Below are 22517 nucleotides of genomic sequence, written 5' to 3'. Positions count from 1 at the left end.
CTTCAGGGGATCCATAAATCCTGGAATGATGGTGTCTGGAGAACTATGTTAGGACCTCATGCGCGGAGCTCCTCACCTAGAGAACCAGGGTATGTTCTAGCCAAAGAGGGGGGGCAATTAAAACCAAGTGGCCCCATCGGCACCTTCCTTGCCCCAACGTAAACACGCTTACACACATATACACATACTTACACTTAATCATTCTAACACACACTCCCTCCCACACCACTTACACATTCACGCTCACACACCTTGATGCCACATCAGACCAGCCTGAATTAATTGGCTATCCCTGCTTGTACTCAGGTGTTCCAACCATTGGCTCACTGGCCATGCTGAGGTACATACAGTGAAATCAGGACTTTATTTGGGATTCTCATGCCCCCCTGCGTTAGGGAACCCCAGACCTGTGTAATATAATACCTGTGATGGTCAAGATGATGGCTCCTATGATCATGATAACGGTCTGCAGGGCATCAGTGTAAATCACAGCCGCCAACCCCCCTGCAAGACAAGAAACCAAAAATGTCACTGCCGGTCTAACAACATATCGTGACCTGTGATTCCAGACATTGCCACATGGCACCTGGTCTATAGGGGCCCAGCAGATCCGGTCTATAGGGGCCCGGCTGAGCTACCCTCGGCTCTTACCTGCAATAGTGTACAGGGCGGTCACCACCAGCATGATAACTGTGGACAGGTACAGGTTCCACCCCAGGCAAACCTGTACAAAAAGGGCTCCAGAATACAGATCCGTCTGTAAGAAACACACAGGCAGCGGGTTAGGGCAGACATGCGCGGGGGAACTTCTCATCTACTGTTAGAATGTAAGCTCCGCAGGTCGGGCCCCTCTGCACTTCCTCTTATTACAATGCTAAAGGTGGTTTGTGCTCAGTACTGCGGTAATCAATAAAGATTAATATTGTTCTAGTCAGGTTTTTGGTATAATGATGACAGACCAGTGAGGCTGACCCTCGATAAAAAAAAAATAATTAAAAAAATATTTAAAAAAATATTATAAAATTATACAATTATTATTTATTATAGTAAATCAACATATCCGTAAATTTAAAAAGTTAATAAAGTTAATAAGGGCAAACTTTTTATGTCCACACAGGCCACCCATAGAAAAATGACATTATTACCCGGGAGGGAGGTTGTAAAAAAAAAAAAAGCCCTTATTATTTATAAATTACCCATATTGGTTCAGATGCCCCCTTGTGGTCATATACTGAAATGCGAGTTAAAAATAAATTGCTAGATTTCTCAGAGATGATCTGTAAAGGGGACTTTACTGCTCAATGCAGCATTAAAAGCCCTTCCCAGCTATAATTCTTTAATCACGTATATTTTATCATCATTCAAATATTTGGGCGGGAACCCCAAATTTGTCACGTGACACTAAAGCAGGCGTTGCGGTAGAAACAACAGTTCTCACTCTGTTATCTGATCCCCAATCTACTAGTCAAACAACAACATTGGTGGGCAGGAATAATAGGGGACAAAAAGCAGGAAGAAACCAGTGGGGATTGGTGGAATTTAACATTACTCCACCCACTCGGATCATTAAAGGACCACCCCTGAGGACCAGCAATCAGACGGTATTTCTGAATCCCCCAGCCAGCCTCATGGTTTTCCACGTCGAATAATAATTTTAGGAATAACACTCACCGATATCTTGGTGAAGACAGAAAGTAAAAGTGACAGCGCAGACAGGTATATTTGTATCCGCTCTCCTCCGAACCTCCTCTGCAGGTATTCCGGCATGGTGACGATCTAAGAGACACGGGGGCAGGAGCATTAGAACGTTCGGAACCTTTATACATCTCTTCAGTATCTCAATGTATGGAAACGTATATATAAGGAGAGACGACGTGGCCCCAGCACCGCTGCCATTAACGGGATGCTGATAGAAGACAGTCGCGGCTAACCGATGTATATGGGTGTCAAGTACGTACCCCGGATGAGATGTAGACCGGTACGAAGATCCAGGCGAGAGCCAGGAGGATGTAGGTGGCCTGCAAACAAAGGATTAAATCAATAGTATTAGCTACAGAGTACGGCTAATACAGTTAGGGAGAGCCATGCACAGGGGCAACTCTAGCCTCTTAGGGGCCACAACATTTAAGTAATGGGTTTAAATATAGACTAACTCAAATTATGCGTCTATTGCTCTAATCTCCATTATCTATGATCTATAAATGTTACTGGGAATGTAACCAGTATGGACTGGTCCACCTTGTGTGCGGAACTTGGTGGCTTTGTTCTGGAGGTAAGAAACACCCGAAATCAGACCAATTCTAAAAAAAAAAACAGATTTAGAAATCGCTGGGGGGGGGCGTCGACTTTACACAAAACTTTAGGAAATGAATAATACTGGTTTTGTGCTGGTGTTTTTTGTCGCTTACTGGTGTGTACGTCACTTACGTTCCATTCAAAGCCGGCCACTGCGATGCCGCCGGCGGCTCCTGTACCCGCCAGCCCGATAAATAATCCAGAACCCTCGCTGCTGGCAAAGAGAGAGGCGCCGATCTAAGGGGAGAAAAAAGCAGATACAAAAATGTATTCAAGAAAATAATCCGCAGCATCTCTTCCGTGCATGTAATACATTCGTTTGGCCACCAGAGGGAGCTCTGATGCCAGCAGGGCCACGTGGGCTTTAACCAGAGTTTGTGCCAAGAAACAAATTCAAAAGCCGGAGATCTCCTACTAATCCTTCGTACAAATCCTACTGAATCCTCGCCGGCGTAATTCCCACCAGCCATTATTAACCCTTCGTGCCTTCTTATAAACCTGTAGTATCATATCTAGAAAATACTCAGCGCCCAGTCGTGAAAGGGTGGCAGTAGATGTAGTTTTAGAGGTTTTACCCCTCTAGTGACACTAAAAGGGGATCCATCACCTAAATTAACACTTTACGTCAAACACCTTTTTCTCACGCATGCGGGTTTTTAATTTTTTAAGGGAAAAATTACCAAATTGGTGTTCTTATGTCTTTCTCCTCCTTTTTTCATGCAAATCATTCATTCTTTCCAGTAATAGGAAGATTGCGCGTGATTAACAATATATCAGTAAGGATACATTGTATGTGTATCCGTCATTGACTCAATGGATTAGTCACTTTATTGAGAGGGTGGTAGATAAGTGGAACAGCCTTCCGGCAGAGGTGGTAGAGGGTAATACAGTGAGGGGATTAAACATGCATGGGATAGGCATACGGCTCCTGAATCTAAGACGAGACCAACGACTGATTAAGGTTTGAGTCTTTACAGGAGAAACGGGCGACTAGTAGTTTGGTTACATTAACTCTGTTTCTACTCACCGGCCACCAAGCCATGCTTCTACCGGCCAAAAAGTACCCGCTCAGCGTGTTCCTGCTCACCCGGCACGAGGACTGCAAGGGAAAGACACTCATTGGATGTTGGATGTAACCGTCGTACACCGCTATGGAATATGTCGGCGCAAAACATTAACGCCAAATGAAGAGATTTTGACAGCCCCGTGACCGACCAGCTCGTGGAGTCAACACATTTCGAAATCTCTCGGTTTTGTCCCAAGCGTTCGTGATTTTCTGTGCTGTCCCCCCATCGGACGGCTCGAGGTCTTTCATTCTCAAATCCCCGTTATTACAGAACCTCGGCTTTTACATAAACATTCTTTCCTCTAGAACCTAAATTTGGGTTTATATTTAAATGATTGTTTTAATTTAGTTTTTTTTTGGAGAAATACCAAGATTTTTATGTTATTTTGAGACCCACCAATAACTTTTTACAAAGTTATTTAGACCCAGGTATTCTAAACACATTTCTTGCAGTAAACCTTCTGCCAATGTTGATTTTTTTCCCCATACAATCGAGCTTCTTATCAGCTTTTCTTGCTGCTTCGCTGCACCAATTACTACTAATTTACCCAAACAAAGCTATCAGGACGAGGTCCATCAGGTGGACCTTTCTGCGATGGGTTTGAGGGATTCTCCCTCGCTTCTTCACTACACTAATTACTACTAATTTACCCAAAGCTATCAGGACGAGGTCCATCAGGTGGACCTTTCTGCGATGGGTTTGAGGGATTCTCCCTCGCTTCTTCACTACACTAATTACTACTAATTTACCCAAAGCTATCAGGACGAGGTCCATCAGGTGGACCTCTCTCTGATGAGTGATTCTCCAAACACCAGTTCTAGATCCCCGCAAGTTCAAGGTTCTTAAACTTGTCACCAGAAACCAACCTAAACTATATAATCATTTACAGCGGACCTTCGAAGGAGCAGCAAAAATGAAAGCATTCGCTTCCAACGCAACAATTTGCCCCTTCACCCCGCGAGCCCCGCAGAAGAAGAACCAGGACCTCAGCGGCAGCTTATATTTTTTTTTTACATACAAAATCACTGCTGGCGGAGAAGAGTTCCTTGCTAAATAACGCGGCCCCTTCAAAGATTTGATGAGGGTCTTCAAAAAGCCTAATTAGAATATTTTCTAATATTTTTTTGTAATTGCCTTTATATAGAGAGATTATAATAGATGTTTCAGTTTAAACGTTTCGGTAAAGATTGTTACATTTATACCTGCGTTAGATTTTTGGGCCTAAATTATCGTCAAGAGGCGAGGGAGAACACCATTTATACAAAGACTTCATTTATTGAGCAATAGTATAATGGATATTATTTAAAAAAAATATATATAATTAAAAAGCCAATAAACGAGATCGGAATAAAATGATGTGGTCGTAATCTAGGTATCCGGCTTACAAATTAAATATAGAATTTGAGGGACGCGTCAATTAGAATAGAATTAGAATAGAATGTCACAATTTTAATTTTAAACCCAACATTCTATCAGGAGGACATTTCGAAGGATTGTATGGAAATCACACGGGAATATTCATTAAGAAAAAGGCAGGTTTCTCACCCAGATTCCCACGGCCACGTTGAGCACAAAGTACGCCACGATCACGATGATGTCGGAGATGTTGAACTGTTGGTTGGGGAGGCCATTTCCAAAGGTTGCGTTGGTCTCCATCTCGCCCCGTCCAGCCGGTCGCCGACACTGAGCCGAGATCGCCTCGGACGCAGAGGGTCAGCTGGAGAATTGCTGACTTTTAAGAAATTCGTTAACAGGTCTCGGTGATTGATCATTAATCCAGGTGGACGGCCACTGCTGCTCGAGGCATCGAAGCGACACAAAGTGACACAAAGTACAACCTTTTATTTTTTTCCTCCTTTTTCTCACCAATGTGGACGTCGGCACCAACTCGGTACATGGATTATTAAAACGACCCCGGGCTCCACGAGGTGCTTCCCACGAGCACAAAAAAAATAAGGGGTAATTTGGTTGATTTGAGACAAATTAGATTCCGTTTATCGTCGAGGAAACCTGATCTACGCCAGCTTATAAAACATGGACACAAAGTAGCAAACGTGGAAACCAGAAGGATCTTCTGCATAGAAGACAACCAAAGATGGTGAGACCCCCCCTCAACTCGCAGGATATTCGGTGGGGTCTCTTAACAAAGCTCCAGCGGGTTTATTCTGATAACGGATGAGATCTGTTTAATAAATGTAGGGTTGTGGTTTCAACTCCTTGACTTCGCTGCCCACGATGAAGGACCAACATCTGGTGAGGTCCGCTGGAAAAAGCAGGAGGGTTGAAACCAGAATCCCCCCCGTTTAGTGAATACACCCGAATGATTTGAAAATCTCTCCGCTATCGGGTCTGGAATTCACAGAGGGATGCTGGCCAAGTTACTCCGAGATAGAATTCTGGGTAGTTTTTTTTAGATTGTTGGGTTTTTGGGGAACATGTGAGGAACCAAGTAGGCCCTAAGCTGTAGGACAGAGTTCCTCAACGTTTCCCTTCAATTAATAGCCCCCAATACCACCTTTTATACCCCACAAGCACTCCATATCGCGAAATCTCACAGTAGATATGCCATAGGCTCCTCGTTTTAAAATAGCCCCTTCAGATACACATACAGCAGGTAAAGAAACCCTGGTGTGGGCAGATGGGCAACTGACAGCTCCCCGACCACCTGTCCTATATCAGGGAACGTCTTAACTTAAATTGGTTCCGACCGTTCCATTAACGGAACTCACAGTAACAATGGTCTTATTCCGTATCTGAAGCGTTGCCATCACAGCGGAATTAACGGCCTGAAAGCGATCGTTGCGTCAGATGGGGTTTAGGGCCACCATGAAATAAGCTCGTTAGATGAGCTCGTTAGATGAGCGGGGGGTCGTTCGGTTTGGTTGTGGCTCAACTCAAGTGAAGCGCGGAGAAATGAAGCGAACGCGCTGAGTATCTGTAGCATGCGGCTGATGGATGCTTTAATGGAGTAATGGAGCAGAGGTCAGGAAAACACGCGGTGGGTGCGAGCGACGCTCCGAACGCAACCCCCCCACACACACCACGGGGTGCAAAAGACTTACTCAGCAACTAACCCTTTCAGCGCCAGAGGCAGGGCAACGCACCTGGAGGGACCGGGGTATCTGTAGCACGACGTCTATCAAAAGGAAGAAATTGAAACTATAGCACAATAGGCTTTTTGGATAACATTTTTTTTTATTTACATAGCAGGGTATAGCTGGGGGGGGCATTTACATAACTGCCCCCAGACTTGTTAGCCCCCCTGGATATATCTCATTGTATCGTCATCGTATCCTTACACTTTGGCAGAGAACTCACGTGGAGATCTTAGTAAAGCAGATTTATTTACTAAAGATGGAGCTGGAGTGAAAGTTTTTATACGATGGAGGAGCATCGACGGGAAGTTTCTCCGGCAGGAAGGGCTGGTTCCGCATATTGTATAGTGGCGTGTCTTCTATAGAATCTGATTTACATATACATTATACAGGGCCCAGTTCAGCACCTCCTGCAGAAGACGCTCGCCGGGGCTGGTCCATTGGTTTTCTTGGGGATTTCGCCACTTTTACCGCCTTCCCTAGAATTGGCGCTTGTTCAGTTTACTCTACTAATTATAAAAGGTCCTTCTCAATAATTAGTAGAGTAAACTGAACAAGCGGCAATTCTAGGGGAGACGGTAAAAATGGCGAAATCGCCAAGGAAACCAAAGGGACGCATGAGGAGTGCTCTTCTTAATAATCCCGAATATCTTCGGTGTTAAAGGTGCTGTTCCACTTAGACACCACACTTTCCATGATTTTAAGCAAATAAACCTTATCTGTCATTTTACTCTTTCCTCTGAAAGTCACGTTCTATCAGCACCTGGTTTTGTGCATCCGTTTTAAAATTAACCTTTTTTTATTCGATTAAATAATTATTTCTGGAAAGAGAATCCATCAATACCGGGAATGGTGTTTTTTAATACAAAATTATTTAACTCAGCAAGGGAACAGCGGCTCTAAGCGATGGTTCTAATAAAACCGTCTCGCTGGTTATTAGGGGGAAGAGGGATTTAAATCTACATTTTCTCAGCGAGAAAAGCCCGGGCACATTTGCTATAGATTTTAAAGCGGTAATAATCGGGTTTTTTCCGATCAACTTTATTTCTAAATAACCCGGGGCAGCTTAACCGAATATTCCCGTGAGATGTCATTTAACATTCTACATTCAGAATCTGTATCATTTCTGATAACGAAGAAAGAAAGGACAAAAAAACCCCCCACAAATCTCCAAATTCACGCAAATACTTTATTACATTTTCCCACTGAGGTTTGCCAAAAATAAATACAAGTGCATATTTCGAGCCCCTGACAAATGCACCCAGGGAACGAGTGGATTCTCTTTTCGATCTTCGGTATACGAATCCTCGCGTGCGTCATCGCTCAGCAATGACTCCCAGGCTCCCATAAAATGTATTTCTTTCTGTCTTTTTTTTTTTTTTTTTTTTTTTTATTATCGAGAGGAGAGAGAGGGGCTAAGACGTCTCCTGCTGGCTGCAAGAGAAGTCAGAGAGCCGAAACGTTGTTTATGACGTGGATATAGTGTATAAAAATGTCCTACGTTATGCTATATTCACTCAGTAAACAGCGTTTACACGATAAAGCCCCTTAAAAAGGAAGGAAGAAGAAGAAGAAAAGCACGTATGTAAATACACAAGCGAAGTCTGAGGTCTGCGGGCTTCGGTAAACAGACACATTTCTTGCAGGATTTCAAACTGATCATTTTTGGATACATGATACAACCAGGCCACGGTCGCCCGTCGGTATTTCTTTTTTTTTTTTTTTGTTATTCCTCCATTTCTAAGACTTCCGTGGCCGCCTTGTTCTGACCCGGACCTTTACACCAATCGGAAACACAATTAAGACTTAATTCCTCTCCTGGGCGCTCAGACATCGAAGCGATTACGCCGGGGAAAAAAATCTTTAACCGATTCAAAATGCGGACAGCCGGCTTTTGGTAAAAAGTGCACAACGTGCCGCTGCGCTCGGTGCGACGGCCAATTGCTAAATAGCTTTGGTTGAGGCGCCAAAGCTTTAGGTCATCAAAATAAGTGCGAAACTGATCTATACAAAAGAAATTTTAAAAAAATCATATATAATATGGAGCCGACGTTGATTCAGACCGTTGGGTACAAAACAGGGCACTGCAGTGTTATATGGGGTCTGGGCAGACATGGCGTAGCAGCTGTGATTGGGTTACATCCAACTCCCTGCTCAAACAGCGGAGGATCGTGGGATACGTAGTCCAACCACAGACAGAAAGCCAAAGTTTGCCACCCACAGGCATTACGAAACAAAAAAAAAAAAAAAGGCAAACTTCTGCCCAAAAAGCAGATATAATCTGGTGCTAAAACCCTGAAGGACAAAGACGCCTATCATCCTCAGTCAATCGATGGCAAGACCTAGTGCATTTAACACAAAAAGTAAACCGTCTTCTTCTTGTGTGATGTTTTTTGTTCACAAAATTTAGTTTTTCTTCATTATAATAATAATAATAAAAAAAAAAATCATCAAATAATCGATTGGTGAATTGGTGATCAACCTGAAAAAAGTGACCTTGTTGCAACATTAAGGTAAGCGCCTTGTTCGGCATCGATACGCCGTACAATTCCAGTTTTGGCCCAAGGTATATTCCTAAAAAATATATATATATTAAGACAAACACGGGGACTAATCATCTACTCCTATATTTCTAAAAAGATAGGACATGGACTCTCCGTTGTGGATCCGGCGAATGGCCTCGGAGAGGATCATGCTGATGTCAACCGTCTTGATTTTGGGGCACTGGAGCTTCTGGATTTCGTGGGGAATCGTGTTGGTGACAACGACCTAAAACAGGAAAACAACGCTCAGATACGCATCTAATTGGGGCATAATATTTTTTTTTCTCACTACCGTTCAAAAGTTTGGGGTCACTTAGAAACTTCCTTTTTTGGGAGGAGGGAAAAAAGCGAATTTTGTCCATTAAAATAACATGAAATGGATCAGAAATCCAGCACATACGGAGTTAATGCTGTAAGTGACTATTGTAGCTGGAAATGGCTGATTTTTAATGGAATCTCTTCATAGGCTCACAGAGGCCCTTTATCACTCCCATCACTCCTGTGTTCCAATGGCCCTTTATCACTCCCATCACTCCTGTGTTCCATTGGCCCTTTATCACTCCCATCACTCCTGGGTTCCAATGGCCCTTTATCACTCCCATCACTCCTGGGTTCCAATGGCCCTTTATCACTCCCATCACTCCTGTGCTTTACATCAACATGTATATTCTCCAAACCCGGCAGACATCGGCCGCTCCTCTCACCTCATCGATGGCCGATTCCTCGATTAGCCTCGGGGCGTCTGATGAAAGCAAACCGTGCGTGGCCATCACGAAAATCTTGTAGGCTCCTCTCTCTTTCAGCGTGTCGGCTGCGGCGAGGAAACTAGCGACATCATCAATGATGTCATCCTGCAAAAATACGCGTGGACACGTTACATGCACACAGGTCACAGACCACTCAGGGGGTAAAAGGGCTACATCGTAGGATTACACGCAGTCGTAAAGCCGGTGCTGTAGCATCAGACGTGACGTATCTCGCCATTTAACCATTAAAGTGCCAGGTGGGGGGGGGGGCGCACTGAATTGCCCTTGACCCCTTGTGTGCGTATGTACCCTCATGTTATTCTAAAAGTGGAAACCGAAGAGTTAAACTTACCACAATAATTGCTATCCTCCCGCCCACGTCTCCGACGACAGTGATTGGAGGCTTCTCTTTTGGCATCATCACTGGGTGGGGGGAAAGAAAATACATATTTTGGTAAAAACTCTGCAAAATGCATTTTTTATAAGCAGTTGCAGATATGAAATGGTAAATCGTTCCAAAGACCACAAACAAAACGTGGGGAATCCCTCAGTATTCGGAAAGGGAGCTGGGGGTCGCTGCTAAAGCCTATAAGCTACAAGGCCAGGCATGGAGCAGAGCCTATGGGTCACTATCCGCTTAACAACATTCTGAGAAAAGGGGCGTCCACCCAGGGGCTCAGCAATTAGGAGGTTGCTAAGCGGTATCCAAGCAGCTACCACCACGGCAGGGAAGCCACCCTAAAAATCACCCTCAAGGACAGGGCTGGACCTTCCTGCACTAAAATACGACTCTGTCCTCCATGTTTTTGCTACGATCATTACCGATTGGAGGAAAATTCTTAAATCCTTCCCAGACTAGATATCGTTATTCTCAAAATATGGTAATTCTTGTCCAAGGGCATGTTCTTCCCCCACGAGGAGGCTTTATTTTTTTTTTAATGCTATCTCGGTCTTTCCTCCTCGCGAGACATAACTCCTTCCGACTGAGAAATGTGTTGGGGTATCGACCGCGGGCCGTTTTAGTAACATCCCAACTCATCGAATGCATTACGGAGCCGCAGGAAACGCGCCGGCTTATAGAATATGACTTCACCGGCCGTTTCCAGCTCCCGGAGGGGTTGGTAATGCGAGACTGAATGGCGTATAAACGGCTGAAAGTAGTTATTTGGGAATCATGTCGAAGGTCTTCGCCCAAACATGTAACACGGCAAAGGCTGGGACGCAGGATCCCGTCAGACCGAGCAACGCTAATCCATGTAGTCTGCAACCAAATCTCTCCTATTAGGATTACAGCGTAAATCTGCGCTCCCCGGCGGGGGATCAGCCTGTCGGGGAGAAGCTGCGATCAGCCTGCCGGGGAGAAGCGCTGCGGGGATTAGTTTACCTGCCGCAAACCGCATCTGTAGGTAGCGTTACTGGGAGCAGAAAGAGTTAAAATGAAGATGCATTCCAATGCAAAGTGCACATTTTTTTAAAGGTGCCACACAATATATTTTTGTTAACCATCTCAACGCCAAAACTCGTGCTTTTTTGGGGCGCCGGATACTGAACTGCACTTTAAACAAACGTTTCCTCCACATCCTGAGCTCAGGAAGCGTTAAGACAGATCAGATCTCCCCGAACGCACGTCTGACGCCGGAAACGGAACAAAAGTACAGAGTCAGACAACTGCGACGCAAAAGAAAAAGCCAATAAATTATATCCAAACCCACCAAACCAGGGGGCTCGGTAAAACACGCGGTCTATCCTGCGTTTCCTTCCATGGGTCGTCTCATTTAGAATATAGATGGAATTGCAGCTTCTATGAGCTCAGAGCCTGGGATGTGTCGAAGGACAGAGGTTCAAAGGACGGAAACAATCGCTATGACGTCGCGTGTCGGCCGATTTCCTCTATGATAATAAAGCCAGACGGCAGAGCGCATACGGAGTTAAAAATCCTCTCTAATAATACGGCAGAGGGGTGAAGCCCAATGTTATGGGGGCAGCTTCCCCCTCTCAGCCCCAAGAGATGTTATGGGGTCTGCTATATGGGTAACCCGGCCCTACCGGACCCCAAGTACCCAGAACCACATCCGCTTACGTGGCAGCTCCAGAGACGGGTGAATGGCAGCGATTCCTTTGGCCGCGGGTGGCGAATGTCGTCCATCTACTAAGTCCGACTCTGCGTCCTGTGCTTCTCCGTGGATCACAGCGAGTCCCAGCCGCAACCTCTCGGCAAAAGACTGAGCTCTGGCACGAGGAACAAAAGAAGTTACAGACAGAATGCCCCCCGGCGTCAAACTCCGTCCGCCAGGCTGCCCCGTACAAAAAAGGGTTGGCATCGCGCTCAGGGTGTAACACGGGCCCCAAAGAACGCACGACTGCAGTGATATTACAGCCAAACACGCGCCCGCGGGCAACTCTGCACCTGCCGGACGCGGTTCCAGCGGCGGCCACGATGCCCACGTAGATTAATACAGAAAACATGCGCGGAATCACAAGCTAAATACTTAAACCACTCGAATAGGGGCAAAGATGTTGCTGAAGCCACGGATTCTATAGCCGGTGTCCTATCCGTATATGCTGCACGTATTTTATTCTTTACACGTATATATTGCAAAAAAAAATTTACACGTATATGTTGCATATTTTTTTATACGTTTATGTTGCATATTTTTTTATACGTTTATGTTGCATATTTTTTTTATACATGTATATTGCATGTTTTCAAGTATGTTTATTTCTAGAATTATTATTTTATTCCTTTTTTGTATTATTGACTTGGTTCCAGTGATACGTTAATGTCCTGTTACCAAGCGACCACATCAATTACTATCAGATTTAAAGCTTTTGTCTCTTTTACATTTTGTAGCTCCGGTTGCTTTGGGGATAAAACCACCTTTTACACCAATAACAAAAATAAGTGCCTCCGATGTGTCGCTCGCCTTCTCTGGCAGTCAAAGAGCATTAGTAAAAATATTAAATATAGATTAAATATTAAAAATATCACACATCGGGATCTCGGAGAGAGAGGAATATTCTTCTCTGCTCACCTCTTTGCCGACGCCGGGGATTTGGCAACAATTACGGCGTTTCTGTAATCAGGGATCTGTTTAAAAAAAAAAAAAAAAAAAAAAAAAAAAAAAAGACAAAAAAGTCAGTTTTAGGATAAATTCTGCATCGACGCCCCCTCCCCTCCCCCCCCCCATCATTTCCGGGGCGACTTATTACAACATCTGACATTGCAAAGAAACTTTGAAAAAAACTTCCCGGAATATTAGGGGAAAACACGCCAAAAACAGGAAACGATCGCTATGGAGCATTATCTGCGGGGACTTAATGTTTAACTCAGAGTAAATAGGAGAGAGGTAGAGTACTTCCCAGGGGAGGGGGGCACAGATGGGATTGCCCCCGATAATGGGATTGAGTGCCGCCATTAACCCATTTATATCCAAAGCAGACAGAAGCATATGGGGTTTTAACAATAATAACCTAAAAAAAAGCAATCAAATTTATTATTATTATAATTAATAATAATTATATTTTGACTTAATAATTATAGAATATAAATGCCGAAACCTCCTGCAGGACTAAACATTTATTTTAAAGAAATTCTTATATTTTCCAGTTTATCAACTTTTGGGTACTCGGAATATTTACAGAAAGCACCTGGGATTTTACCCCGGGGGCACATGTTGGATTTTGCCCAGGGGCTCCAAAATATGGTAGGTGATCCAGGTATCTTCACCTTTTGTTATTGTTATATTAAACGTATCCTACCGAGGGATTGTACAGCGCTACGGAATCTGCAGGCGCTATATAAATAAATGCAATGTAATATTTAGTGGGGCTGTGCTTGGCACTCAAAGCTCTGTCGTAACCTCCTACGCAGAACAAAATAATTCAGCAAGAAACACGACCCTCCTCCGGGGTAAACATTTAAAATGCGCGTCTCCGTATGTCTGTTCGGTAATTACGGAGATGAAAGATAATCCGCGCATCTGATCCGGAAGGCTCCGCTCTTCCACGATCTGCCCGGCGAGCTGTGAGAACCGCGTGTGTGTACGGCCAGCACCGCTAAACTTCTGAATGATTGTTTCCCTCGCTGTATTAGCTTCTACCACTTCAGCTGGGAGGCTGTTTCACTTACGTACTACCTTCTCGGAAAAGTAAAAAAAGCTGAAATGCCTTTTACAGAGCGAGCATATGTGTGGATCAACAAATAAAGGGAGCATCTCTGGCCCTTACTCAGGAGCACAAATAAACCTACGTCCATAGAATTAATGATTCATTTGCATGCCGGGCAACACGGGGGTCACACTTAAAAGCTTTTAACCCTATCTGCTACAAGCAAAACTGCCGGAACAAATGTGGACATTTAAATGACACGCCGGAACAATCGCCCCGGGGCACACGTCCGGAACAATCGCCCCGGGGCACACGTCCGGAACAATCGCCCCGGGGCACACGTCCGGAACAATCGCCCCGGGGCACACGTCCGGAACAATCGCCCCGGGGCACACGTCCGGAACAATCGCCCCGGGGCACACGTCCGGAACAATCGCCCCTCTCTAAGAATATTTGCTTTCTTCAATATTCATGTATTTCGCAGGTTAAAGAAAATAGCCTTTTTTGACCACATTTTGATTATAATGAGCCACTTCTGCGGGAGAGTCTTAAACCGGTAAGAGTGATAGGAAGCGAGCGCGGAGAAGAAGAGCGCCGGCGCGGAGGAGAAGATTGTAAGCTCTTGGGTGCAGGGCCTAATCATCATTAACATTCATGTTCTGTATGGTTCCTTGTGCTACTCGCTGCAGCGAAGCAAACGTTCTACACACGATGTATTCAAAGTGAAACCCGGTCTACGGCCCGACGTACAGACCTCAAACCGGAACCTGCCAAACCAACGACCTTTAATAACCTCAGAGACACCATATTTCTGCTCTCCCCGGCCTCCTGCCGCTTACGACATCGCACATTAACTCCCTTCCTCCCATATTCCTTCAGCTCACCTTTCCTTTCTCCTGCGATCCTTACACTAGTGCAGCGGCTCCATCCCTAACAACGACACCCTAACGCCCTATAGATTGTAAGCTCCTGTGCGCCGGGCCCTCTTCGCCTGTTTCTGTAAGTAACATTATGTTATATACTACTAGTGTCCTGTCTACCCATGGTACAGCGCTACGGAATATGATGGAGCTATACAAAACTACATAAACACGCACACTTCTTGACACTCACCTCTTCCTGGATATATTGTAAGAGGAAAGGAGAAGCTCGTAGGTTGTCAACAGGAATATTGAAGAAGCCCTGAATTTCTTTTTGGTGCAGATCCATGGTGATGAGGTGCGTTAAACCTTTGGGAGGAGGATCCGGGAGACAAAGAGAAAGTCAGATGGGCACAAAAAAAAAAACCCCCCCAGAAAATATCCTCCATCAGCGACCGCTCCCCACCGCCTGGAGCTCTGCCCGGAGACGATTACACAGAGACGGCGCCTGCCGGGCGCGGGGGATCCGCTCGCTAAGCAAACACCGGCCAATGGATCTCCCCGTATAACAGATCAGCCGCTGGAAGATTCCCAAACAAGCCCTGGTAACGCCACTGAGAACGATCGTGGAATGAATGACGTTTAAACAGATAAAGGGAGTTTATTGGGACAAAAAAATAACATAAAGACAGGTTTTTTCAATGTCAACTGACACTACTTTATACAGCGCTGGGGGTTATATTACTGTATACAGCGCTGGGGGGTTATATTACTGTATACAGCGCTGGGGGGTTATATTACTGTATACAGTGCTGGGGGGTTATATTACTGTATACAGCGCTGGGGTTATATTACTGTATACAGCGCTGGGGTTATATTACTGTATACAGTGCTGGGGGTTATATTACTGTATACAGCGCTGGGGGGTTATATTACTGTATACAGTGCCGGGGGTTATATTACTGTATACAGCGCTGGGGGGTTATATTACTGTATACAGCGCTGGGGGGTTATATTACTGTATACAGCGCTGGGGTTATATTACTGTATACAGCGCTGGGGGTTATATTACTGTATACAGCGCTGGGGGGTTATATTACTGTATACAGCGCTGGGGGGTTATATTACTGTATACAGTGCTGGGGGGTTATATTACTGTATACAGTGCTGGGGGGTTATATTACTGTATACAGCGCTGGGGTTATATTACTGTATACAGCGCTGGGGTTATATTACTGTATACAGCGCTGGGGGTTATATTACTGTATACAGTGCCGGGGGTTATATTACTGTATACAGCGCTGGGGGGTTATATTACTGTATACAGCGCTGGGGGGTTATATTACTGTATACAGCGCTGGGGTTATATTACTGTATACAGCGCTGGGGTTATATTACTGTATACAGCGCTGGGGTTATATTACTGTATACAGCGCTGGGGGTTATATTACTGTATACAGCACTGGGGGGTTATATTACTGTATACAGCACTGGGGGGTTATATTACTGTATACAGCACTGGGGGGGTTATATTACTGTATACAGCACTGGGGGGTTATATTACTGTATACAGCGCTGGGGGGTTATATTACTGTATACAGCACTGGGGGGTTATATTACTGTATACAGTGCCGGGGGTTATATTACTGTATACAGCGCTGGGGGGTTATATTACTGTATACAGTGCTGGGGGGTTATATTACTGTATACAGCGCTGGGGTTATATTACTGTATACAGCGCTGGGGTTATATTACTGTATACAGCGCTGGGGTTATATTACTGTATACAGTGCTGGGGTTATATTACTGTATACAGTGCTGGGGGTTATATTACTGTATACAGCACTGGGGGGGTTATATTACTGTATACAGCGCTGGGGGGTTATATTACTGTATACAGTGCCAGGGGTTATATTACTGTATACAGTGCCAGGGGTTATATTACTGTATACAGTGCTGGGGGGTTATATTACTGTATACAGCGCTGGGGGTTATATTACTGTATACAATGCTGGGGGTTATATTACTGTATACAGTGCTGGGGTTATATTACTGTATACAGTGCTGGGGGTTATATTACTGTATACCGCGCTGGGGGTTATATTACTGTATAAGGCGCAGGGGGAGGAGTTATTACTGTATACCGCGCTGGGGGAGGAGTTATTACTGTATACCGCACTGGGGGAGGGGTTATTACTGTATACCGCACTGGGGGAGGGGTTATTACTGTATACCACGCTGGGGGAGGGGTTATTACTGTATACCGCGCTGGGGGAGGGGTTATTGCTGTATACAGCGCTGGGCTTTATGCTTTTTTTTCACGGGACTCCCCCTTTCAGCACACGGATACCCATCGCCCATCGGGTTCAAGCGTCCTACCGGCTTTGCACATCATGGAAGCCAGCAGCTTGGTGACGATGGAGCCTCTTTTCCGCATCTTGCACTGCTTGCTGTAGGGGAAGTACGGGATCACGCCGCTAATGGTCTTGGCGCAAGACGTCCGGCACGCGTACACCATGATGAGCAGCTCCATGATTGTGGTGTTCACATCCCTGGAAACATGTGAGAGACCCATCTGGAACACGGGTTGGCTTTCCCATAGAATAATGTGCTACGCACGCACTATCATTCCCCGTGGATGTACCAGTACAATGTAGGAACAAAGGTAAGCAATTAAGGAAAAAGAACAACAAAATCTAAATTGTGTGACACACAGAGATATGTGTGACGAATATATATATATATATATATAAACATAGAACCTGCCAGCAGATCGGCCCCATCCGGCCCCCGTCTAGTTGCCCGTTTCTCCTGCTGTAAAGACTCAAACCTTAATCAGTCATTGGTCTCGTCTTAGATTCAGGAGCCGTATATCTATTCCATGCATGTTTAATACCCTCACTGTATTAGCCTCTACCACTTCTGCTGGGAGGCTGTTCCATTTACCCAACACCTTTTCAGTAAATACAAACACACATTGCCCCCTGATTACATTTTCTCTGTGCACATTCTGGTTCCACTTACACACGTAACGCTACACCATAGAATAGCGCCGACTGCACTTAAATATTTTGACATTGTAGTTCGTTAGCGGGGGTGGGGGGGCGGGCCGCAAGTTTAACCCATTGCTAGATTTTTTTTTCTTTTAATTATTATTATTGTATTTTGCTGGCAAACAAAAAATTTCACCAAAAAAGGAAAAGCTGCCACAAGCAAAATTACTCACTTGGAAACGGTCTGGATGATGAAAACATCTTTCCCTCTCACGGATTCTTGAATCTGAACGCGGGTTTCTGAAAGGAATGGGGAGGAAAAATAATAATAATAATAAATAAATAATAATAAAAAGAAATCACATTAATTATCGGAGCTGGACATTAGCTTTGCTACACAAATCAAAAACGGCATGGAAGGAAAGGGTTAAGTCTGCAAAGGTTCATAAGATGAGACAAACTACAATTCCCACAATCCTCTGCAAGCTACAGGACTCTGCTTCTGACTACGGGGACAGATAACGGAACAGATAACGCCAGCTCTTTAAAAACTCACCTCGGTTTGGCTCTTGATATACCTGGACTTTGCCGAGTTCAACTCCCAGCCGCCTGTAAACAAAAAAACAAAAGACAGGCAATAAATAAAAAAAAAACAGCAGACGAGCATCAAGAACAGGGGGTCGGCTACTTCCGAAAGCTCAACGCGACGTGGAAAGCCAAAGCGACAAAAGGAAATGAAAGGCATCATCTCTCTCTCATCAACCCCCTCCCGCCCTCTGGTCTGCAAATTAAATAAACTCCCTCCCACCCTTTGGCTGATCCGGTCCAGAATTCTCATCATTAACTTCCCGGTCCCCTCATTAAATTTTAAATAAATGAAAAATCGTTAGTTGCAGCCCCACTTTAATATGTACCTGTATACTGTATACTGTATATTGTATAGATGCACACAGTCATTATGGCAGACATACAGCAAACAAAATCAGAATACATAGAACGTATTTTAGTTTAAGACTAAAGAACGGCTACGTTTGACGAGTTACATTTAAGTCACTTTGCCACAAAACGAGGCGAATGAATGATTATGAATAAAAATATTGAACGTCTCCAAGGACAAAGACCGGGAGACATAACAGAGCGTCGGCTGTCAGACATAAACAGGAGATTATTCCCAGGGCGGCTCCGTTGGGAGACGGAGATAAATTCCTGCGCCGGCTGAGGGTTACAGCGGAGGGTACCGTACTCACTCGGCTATTCGCTTCGCGAGCTCCACGCAAGAGGCGGTGGAATTGGCAGAGAAGAGGATCAAGCCGCCCTTCGTGACGTTCATGGTGAGGAGTCTGATTGTCGCCGACAGCTGGCAGGAGCAAGTGACCTAAAAAAAAAAGAAATGAGGATGCAACGAAGAGTTAATGCTATACCTTAACTGAAAACATGATGTTACAGTATCTGGATATAAAAAAAAAAAAAAGCCAAACAAATCAAGCACAAGGTAAACGGACTGAAAACATAAAAAAAGCCCCCCCCCCCGCCAAACTGGCCAATATGAAGGGCCCTGGATCATGCATAGTTAAATATAGCACGGCCCTGCAGGAGTTAGAATATATAATAAATAATATTAATATAGTATAAAATATACCAGCAGACATGCAGCGGCATCAGCAGAAGATGGAGACTCGAGGTCAAAGTCGATGCCTTCTATATGAGCAACGAAGAAAAATCGACTCTTCTTCTAGGTTGGCCAATAAAAGGTATCAACATCGACATCGCTCACTCTGTGGCACGAGGCCATTATTTGCTCGGACGCCAATCGTATTTTCCTTCTAAAACCAACCGTTCATGCAGAAATCAGCGGCTTTAACCCTTTGAGAGGCAGAGGAGCGCACTACGGAAAGGGTTCATTCCCTCTTAGGAAAAGTACCGGTTAGAATTCCTTCGCCGTGAGATTACGGTGAAAGGGTGCTGGACGGAGGCCACCAGACTCTGTATAAACAAACATGAATTACTACGGGCGCGCGGAACGTCCGAACCCTGCCAACTGTCACGGCGCTGAATACTTCCAGCTCCAAACATTACCGCGGACCTTCAATCACATCGCATCGGAAGAACAAACACAAGAACACGAGCTTCTCCTGCTTCTCCCTCCCAATAATATCTCCAAGACAATGAGATATTAGAACACTAAAAAACATTCTTTTACGCATTTTAAGTATAATTACTCACTTTTCGACAGTCTGTCGCCGCTTGCGCTAGCGGAAAAAGATACATTTTTGGTTCTAAGACTAAACATTTGAGGTTATTTAATGGGGGTTCTGACACCATGGGGACACCAAGGGTTAAAACTAGCTAAAGACTATGGAAACCATTCTGGCTCGGGATGCTGGGATTTCTTTTTGGCTGAGATCAGGACAGTCGGAGGAGTTTATTAAACGGGGAATATCGTATAAGAGTGCCGCTGAGTGAAAATGAGTTAGGCAGGTGATTGGGTTTGGCAGGGACTGACCGTGTGAATTCCAACGCGTTACTGGCCCGAAACTTACATTGTCTCCGAACAAATGCTGACAAATGAACTCCCGGCGGGCAAAAGTGAATATCACAGCGGCTACTTATCTAATCGGTGGCAAAGAAAGCATAAAGTTAATATTCTACCGTCAACCTTCAAGGCGGTCATTAATCCCAAGGAGGATATTTTGGAACATTTAAAAGAATAAATTAACCAGGAATCCGGATCCACGACTCCAGCTATATCTGTATGGGTAAATGTGTATTTGCACTGTATTTTTTAACCCCCCCCCATATTAAATCTATACAGCGCTGGAGCATATGTAGGCACTTAATAAATAATAATAATAAAATAAAAAAATGTATACAGCGCTGGAGAATATATTCGCACTTAATAATTAATAATAAAAATGTATACAGCGCTGGAGAATATGTTCGCACTTAATAAATAATAATAATAAAATAAAAAAATGTATACAGCGCTGGAGAATATATTCGCACTTAATAAATAATAATAATAAAACAATAATAAAAGATAAAAAAAAATCTATACAGCGCTGGAGAATATGTTCGCACTTAATAAATAATAATAATAAAACAATAATAAAAGATAAAAAAAATCTATACAGCGCTGGAGAATATGTTCGCACTTAATAATTAATAATAAAAATGTATACAGCGCTGGAGAATATGTTCGCACTTAATAAATAATAATAATAAAATAAAAAAATGTATACAGCGCTGGAGAATATATTCGCACTTAATAAATAATAATAATAAAACAATAATAAAAGATAAAAAAAATGTATACAGCGCTGGAGAATATGTTCGCACTTAATAAATAATAATAATAAAACAATAATAAAAGATGAAAAAAAATCTATACAGCGCTGGAGAATATGTTCGCACTTAATAAATAATAATAAAATAAAAAATCTATACAGCGCTGGAGAATATGTTCGCACTTAATAAATAATAATAATAAAATAAAAAAATGTATACAGCGCTGGAGAATATATTCGCACTTAATAAATAATAATAATAAAACAATAATAAAAGATAAAAAAAAATCTATACAGCGCTGGAGAATATGTTCGCACTTAATAAATAATAATAATAAAACAATAATAAAAGATAAAAAAAATCTATACAGCGCTGGAGAATATGTTCGCACTTAATAAATAATAATAAAAAAATTATATTTATATATATAAAAAAACTAGTCCGAAGGGTACGATTTAATGTCCTACCCCATTTTATGGATTTAGCCTGCTGGATTATTTTTTAACTTGTTATACGTATTCATATACGAGACTGAATGTCAAAGGTCAAACAGGGCTGGAGTTTCTAGAAACCTCCGTCTTGGGGTTGTAATCAATGCCAAGTTCTCCGTCGAGGCATCTCGCCTTCATTAACCCGGCTATTTGCAGAAAGGCTTTTAAGGAACGGTTTCGTTGAATGCTTTCTCATTGCACTCCAAGGAGGAAGGAATTAGCAAGTCTCTGCCGGGAGCTGATGGGTTAAAAAGAAATTAAAAAGCATAAAAAATGAATTTACGTGGTCCGGGGTGACGCTTAAAATGAGGAAACGCTAAGAGCTCAGATTTTTGGGTCTAACATATGCATTTCAGAGACCTAACGCAGCGTCCAGATTTTAAATCCCAATAAATGAGGGCCGACAAAAAGATGGCCGAGACGGAGCCATCTAGAAAATACCAGATCTTTATTGCCATGATTATTTAATTATCTGCAGCCCGCATCAAACAATAAACAATAATTAGAAAATTATAAGGCAGAATAAGGAAATAGAAATTAAAAATCACGGACCTCTTCTGGTCATTCCAATAAAATGACCCAGAATCCTCAGGATCACCAGATGGGGCGGAATAAAAGATATGCAAAAAAACCCGCAAAAACACAACTGTCTTTATACCGAGTGGATGGTCTTTGGGTTTATAATGGTGGAAAATACACCTATTTTTGTAAATGTCAAAGACGGTAAGCAGGAAATCGGTGCAATTAGCAAAACGGATTTAGGGAATTCATAATCCTTAATTCTTCAGTAAATTGAAGGATTAAGAGCAACGTGGGTTATGCCTGACAGCGGCAACGTCGGGTAACCGCAGCATCATAATGGATGGACGTCTACTAATCCACCTGCCTGGAACGTGTGCGTAAATATTATGTATATGCGTGTGTGTGTGTGTGTATATATATACACACACACACACACACACACACACACACACACACACACACGTACGTTCGGGGTAATTTAGAAATGTCCTTAATTTGTAAAAGAAAGAATTT

General features: G+C 43.6%; 2 protein-coding genes across 4 annotated transcripts in view; both read right to left on the bottom strand.

Moving 5' to 3' along the window:
- Positions 1 to 5018, bottom strand: part of SLC5A10 (solute carrier family 5 member 10) — a 43573-nt gene extending 38555 nt beyond the window's left edge. Inside the window, exons 1-7 of the mRNA XM_089495083.1 lie at positions 4908 to 5018; positions 3323 to 3394; positions 2428 to 2532; positions 1959 to 2018; positions 1672 to 1776; positions 652 to 757; positions 424 to 504 (exon numbers count right to left, since the gene is read on the bottom strand). Of these exons, the coding sequence (XP_089351209.1) occupies positions 424 to 504; positions 652 to 757; positions 1672 to 1776; positions 1959 to 2018; positions 2428 to 2532; positions 3323 to 3394; positions 4908 to 5018 (640 nt within the window). The remainder of the gene's footprint in view (positions 1 to 423; positions 505 to 651; positions 758 to 1671; positions 1777 to 1958; positions 2019 to 2427; positions 2533 to 3322; positions 3395 to 4907) is intronic.
- A 4049-nt stretch (positions 5019 to 9067) lies between these two features.
- LOC149285769 (phosphoribosyl pyrophosphate synthase-associated protein 2) lies at positions 9068 to 19036 on the bottom strand. 3 transcript variants are annotated; one of them, XM_089494900.1, is made up of 10 exons: positions 18954 to 19036; positions 18263 to 18315; positions 17936 to 18006; positions 17093 to 17288; positions 14967 to 15082; positions 12779 to 12834; positions 11827 to 11975; positions 10099 to 10169; positions 9705 to 9851; positions 9068 to 9226 (listed from the first exon to the last, which is right to left on the bottom strand). In XM_089494900.1, the coding sequence occupies exons 4-10, from the start codon at positions 17286 to 17288 to the stop codon at positions 9068 to 9070; spliced, it is 894 nt and encodes a 297-aa protein (XP_089351026.1). In that variant the 5' UTR covers positions 17936 to 18006; positions 18263 to 18315; positions 18954 to 19036. The 3 variants fall into 3 exon arrangements, with proteins under 3 accessions (XP_089351026.1, XP_089351027.1, XP_089351028.1); XM_089494901.1 differs by having other exon boundaries at positions 17093 to 17265; positions 17940 to 18006; XM_089494902.1 differs by lacking the exons at positions 17936 to 18006; positions 18263 to 18315 and having other exon boundaries at positions 17093 to 17265.
- Positions 19037 to 22517: the final 3481 nt, after the last annotated feature.

The sequence above is a fragment of the Sceloporus occidentalis genome, unplaced genomic scaffold (genome assembly GCF_023333645.1).
Source record: "Sceloporus occidentalis isolate IW3139 unplaced genomic scaffold, rSceOcc1.0.p SCAF_76, whole genome shotgun sequence".
Classification (NCBI taxonomy): domain Eukaryota; kingdom Metazoa; phylum Chordata; class Lepidosauria; order Squamata; family Phrynosomatidae; genus Sceloporus; species Sceloporus occidentalis.
This window is presented reverse-complemented; position numbering and strand designations above follow the sequence as displayed.